At 42.8% G+C, this 5,222-nt stretch overlaps 1 protein-coding gene across 1 annotated transcript; it reads right to left on the bottom strand.

Annotated features, from left to right (window-relative positions):
• Positions 1-674: 674 nt before the first annotated feature.
• On the bottom strand, positions 675-1,443 carry Arl14 (ADP ribosylation factor like GTPase 14). Its single transcript, XM_051198785.1, has one exon. It carries the CDS (start codon positions 1,410-1,412, stop codon positions 798-800), a length of 615 nt encoding a protein of 204 aa, XP_051054742.1. The 5' UTR covers positions 1,413-1,443; the 3' UTR covers positions 675-797.
• Positions 1,444-5,222: the final 3,779 nt, after the last annotated feature.

The raw sequence follows: 5,222 nt of genomic DNA, 5'->3' as shown, positions 1-5,222 counted from the left end.
GTCTGGCTTGGCTTCCTGTTTGGTCAGTACCAAGAGCACCTGTGATCCCAGGTAATGGGGCTGCTGAACTGCGTTCCTCTGAGACAGGTCCCGAGCCTGCAGCCTAGAGCGGAACTCTAAACTCAGTCTACCCACAGAAGCCCTCCTCTGAGCAACTGATCTGAGGTTGTGTGTGTGTGTGTGTGTGTGTGTATGTGTGTGTGTGAGAGAGAGAGAGAGAGAGAGAGAGAGAGAGAGAGAGAGAGAATGACCAATATACATTGTATGAAATTCTCAAAGAATAAAAAATATATTTTAAGAAAGACTCACTGAAGGAAGTTACCAGAAATAGATTTCAAAAACCTGGCAGGTTTGGGGGTAGAGTGGGGGGATATTGTTTAGAAAACAAAGACTTTCAAGAGGGTAACATAAACTTTTCCCTCTCCATAATTTAATTTTTTTTCTCACCACTCAGTTATTACCCAGGAACAGGGTAGAAATTCAATACCTGTAACAGTGCAACAGCTGGGAACCATTTGAAAGATTCCTGACTGTATAAGCAGACAGCTACTACTCTAGTGGTCATATAAAATTAGTAAACATTTATCTGGTTCTAAACATGACTTTCAAATCATCCAACACATTAACCTTTTCAAAAGATAAATTTTTCCGTCTCAGTGACCATTACCCCATAGTTTGCTATAAAGTTCCTTCTTTAGCTGGACGGGGTGAAATTAATGTCCGGAAAAGTTTGCTAACTCAGTAACTCACTTTTTCACATTACGTGGAAATAAGACAGAATTCCCATTTCCACTACATCATTGTCTTTCTGAGGCTGAGACTGCTCCGGAGCCTCCTTTCTGCTTGAAGAATGCTAAAGTGTCTCTTGTCTTCAGGTGGCTTTTCAGAAACTCGGATAATTTCCTGAAGCCGTCATCCAGCCCTTCTCCAGTGACTGCACAGCAGGGCTGCACGTACCAGTTCCGGTCACTGCACAGTTTCTTCACCTTGAATATCCTGGTGATGTCATCGGCACTCAGAGCACCAGGCAAGTCTTGCTTGTTGGCTAGTATGACAACGGGCACATTTTTGATGTGTTCATTCTTCAAAATGTGCTTGAACTCTTTGCGGGAGTCCTCGAGTCGCTGCTTGCCGTCAGAACAGTCCACCACGTACATCAGCCCATCTGCATTCTCACAGTAGCAGTCCCAGACCGTGCGCATCTTCTCCTGTCCTCCAACATCCCACACGGTGAGTGGAGGACCGCTGGCCAGCTGGACCATTTCCACATTGAAGCCGATGGTTGGGATGGTTGTGAGAGTCTCAGCAAGCTTTAACCTATACAGCAGGGTAGATTTCCCAGCCGAGTCGAGTCCCAGAAGAAGAATGTGGGCTTGCTTGCCTGTGGGATGTTTTGAACTCAGCAATCCCATTTTGGGCCTTTTCGTCCTTAAAGATCTTATTTTTCTGGCCGGAGACGACGGGTCCTTCCCAGGTCTTTCATGGAAACGTTTAAAAGAGAGAGAATAAGTGTCACAGTGGTAGCCTGAGAACAGGTGCCTGCCTTCGTTTATACTGTAGCTTATCGGCTTGATTACAGGCAAACAGTGTTTTATTTGCAGTCCCAGCCAATCCTGAGGAATCTGTGGGAGTAACCAGCAGGTATCACAGTGGCTCAAAGGGGACATTCTTCATGAGTGAGTAGGATTAGGAGTGGCCTGTGGCTGCAGCTTTATTCTCTCAGGTGCAAAAGTTTGGAGGAAATCAAAGACTGAGACCTTCACAGGACCACCACTGCAGGGCCGACGCGACCTTTTGTGTCAGCTATCGTTAACCAAGCTTCTTTGTAGAGAGAGCTATCATTATCCAGCTTGGGGCGTCTAAACGCCAGAAGAGTTTATCTCCCTGTCAGTATCTACATGCTGCTTCCTCTTACCAGATTACTCAGTAGAAAACTTTGAGCTCTCCAACCTTTGTCTCCTAAGCAGAGCATCACTTCTTGACTCTTTATCCATACACTTTTAAATAAAGCAGACCAACTGAAGATGGCAAACTGAGCTCAGGTATTTATCTCTTCTCATTCCCAGCACTTCACCACAATGAGGACAAAGGAAAAGGGAGCATGCAAAGTCCATTGGAGGGCAGGATTTTAACTGAGATTCCAGAAGACAGAAAATGGGCGGAAGATGAGAGATAACTGGCCTAGTGGGATAGAGCTGAGGCTTGGAGGTTGGTGCACTGGAGAAAGGCAACAGGAAGAGAAGAAAAATAAACAGTCCTAAAACAAGAAACTGATAAGATAAATAGGAACTCAGAAAACAAAGACAAAGTCCTGAAAACTTGTTTTGAAAAGTAGATATTTTAAAGTTGGGTGGTGGTGGCACACACCTTTAATTCCAGCACTGGGGAAGCAGATGGATCTCTGAGTTCGAGGCCAACCTGCTCTACAGAGCAAGTTCCAGGACAGCCAAGGCTACATAGAGAAACCCTGTCTTGGGGGAAAGAAAAGAAAAACATATATTAGAAACTGTATGATAGGTTAAAGGCAAACATTAAAGGAATGGCACAGAAAACAGAGAATGCGAATAAAAGAGGGTGAGGGTCGGTGTTAGCCCAATGACAGGGCCCTCTTCCCCAGAAGACAGAAGCACACCAGCAGAAGACTACCAAGTAAACAATATACAAGTGTTTCCCAGTGCCAAAGAATGGACTCTGGGTTGGGATGCTCAGTGGGGAACATCATTTGCCACACAAGCCTCTGCGACCTGACCATGACCCCAGAACCCATGCAGAGAGGCAAAAGGAGAGAACAACTCCACAGTTTCCCTGTGGCATCCACAAGTACATGGTGACAAGTGTACACACACACACACACACACACACACACACACACGCACACAATTTGCTTTTAAAAATTTTAAGATAAACAATGAAATCTCTAGATGAAAAGAGTCTCCTCATTTAATACTACAATTTTTATGAAAGAACTTTCTTAAGGCATATGACATACATGTTCTAGTTTTTACTAAAAATTAAAAAGAAAAAAATTTGAGGCAGACTACTGTATGCACAAAAAACACACATGTAAAGAAACAAATACCCAGAGAGACAGACTAGAAGTTAAGAATACATGCTGTTCTTGCAAAGGAATAGTTTGGTTTCCATCATATCCTTGGACAGCTCACAAACTGCCTATAACTCCAGCTCCAGAGGATCTACTACCTTCTTCTGGCCTTCCCCAGCAGCCACACATGTGGCATACACATACACATAAATAAAAATACAAAGAAAATAAAGTTATGTAAATGGTTTTAGAATTTAAATTGTTAACCAACTCAAAATGTCTCAGCAGTGAAAGATACTGCAGCCATGCAGTCAGCAGATAGATACGAAGGCAGAATATGCAATTCAGAGACAGAATGCCTAATTTGTGAACCACCCTTTGCTAGATGCCAGCCCACAAAGATAAATTAGATCTGCCTTTAAATACCTTTCATTGTTAAGAAGACGAAGGATATACAAATAAACGAAAGGCATAAATGGGAGAATGATACACTCCGTAAGAAAAGCTAAGTGTCTGGCTCTTTGGGGATTCTTTTGCATCAGAGAATGGTGAGGTGAGTTCCAAATGTGGAAAAACATAGGCTAGAGATAGAAAAGCAGCTTATTCACAGGTTGTTGTTGTTGTTGTTTCTGTTCTAAAAACCTGTAAGTGTCATTAGAAAACCAGCTAACTCTAACCTGTTGGGCATGAAGTAAGACGACAGGTCTAGACTCTTCAATTATGTCCAAGTCACAGCAGAAGTCTAAATAAGTAGAAAAAAGGTGGAGGGTAGGACATTAAAAGTGCAATGTGTGATACTCTACAAAAGATACTCTACAAAAAAAAAATCAATTAAAAAAAATCAATGAAACAACACCAGCAAGGCAGGTGGATCTCTGTTAGTTTGAGTCCAGTCTGGCCTACATAGCAAGTTCCTAGGTGTAGGACCCTGCATGCCCCTCCCCCCAGGCACCTTGAGCAAGCCTGAAGCTGTTGGTAGGAACTCCTTGCCCCAAACCTGTTGTTGGTACTCTTCCCGTATAACACACTATACACATCTCGTGGGGAGGAGCTAAGCCTAAAATTCCTGTAATTTTTCACTGTGCTGTAAGTCAGTATTTAAGCATGTTCCATCCCCTCAATAAACGGCATTCAGCATTCAGCGTTCTGACATTGCCATTGAACGAATGACCAGCTGTCTTGTCTTTATTTCAATCTCTAGGCCTTCCCCTGATTGTAGCGCGGGTGCCACACCTAGGCCACCTTGGGAGACACAATGAGACATTTCAAAAAGAGGATAAATAAATAAATAGGCATAAATATTGGGGAAGTTGATTATGACATATTTATTACATTGACAGGGACTGGGGGGATGTCTCAGTGGGTGATGTGTTTGATGTATGAGCTCAAGGGCCTGAATTCAGATTCCCAAACATAAAAGCTGGGTACAGTAGCATGTCTGTAACCCCAAAACTGGATAGGTGAAAAGCTGGATGGGGGCTTGCTGGTCCACCAGTCTAGCTGAAATGGTAATCTCCAAACTCTGAGAAATTATCTTGACTAATAAAGTGGAGATAGCTGGAAGAAGACATTCAGAATCAGTCTCTGACCTGTGTATGCATATGCCCAGAGACACAGGCACAGCCTTTGGTCATCAATGATAAGTTTCTTGAGGGCAATGGTGGAATTATGGGCATGAAATAGGACACCCTTATTCTAAGATACTAAAAGTGATATCAGTAATTGAGTCAACAAATACAGGCACAATACAGATATGCATCTGTGTAAGGGGAGGAATGTGTTTAAACAAGGCCAAAGTATGCTGCTGGTGGGGTTAATTGAGCAGTGTTGGATTCTTTGTACTGTTGTTGATGTTTTTTTTTTTTTTTTTTTTTTTTTTTCCCCAAACTTCCTTCTAACCTTAAAAGCCTTCAGGAGCATGTGTTGAAAAGAACTGAATTGGAATGAACTGATCAAATTAGATGGCATTCACAGAAAAAATAATCCAGGTCCAGGATGTGAGTAGCCTGCTCCTCTAAAGGAGAACTTAGGGACTCTTCGTGCGTGGCTCTGTCTTCCACTCCATGTTCTGAATAAGTTAAACATAGCAGAAAAGTTAGACATTTTCTTTATGTCACACCCACTAATGTGAAATTATGTGATCCCCTGTTGGTGCTGGGGCATCCAGACACAGTGAGAA

Source organism: Phodopus roborovskii, unplaced genomic scaffold (assembly GCF_943737965.1).
Source record: "Phodopus roborovskii unplaced genomic scaffold, PHOROB, whole genome shotgun sequence".
NCBI classification, from domain to species: Eukaryota; Metazoa; Chordata; class Mammalia; order Rodentia; family Cricetidae; genus Phodopus; species Phodopus roborovskii.
This window is presented reverse-complemented; position numbering and strand designations above follow the sequence as displayed.

Bases quoted from the DNA above. Each gene is read 5' to 3' on its own strand.
- Arl14 (XM_051198785.1), bottom strand. From the start codon at position 1,412: ATGGGATTGCTGAGTTCAAAACATCCCACAGGCAAGCAAGCCCACATT.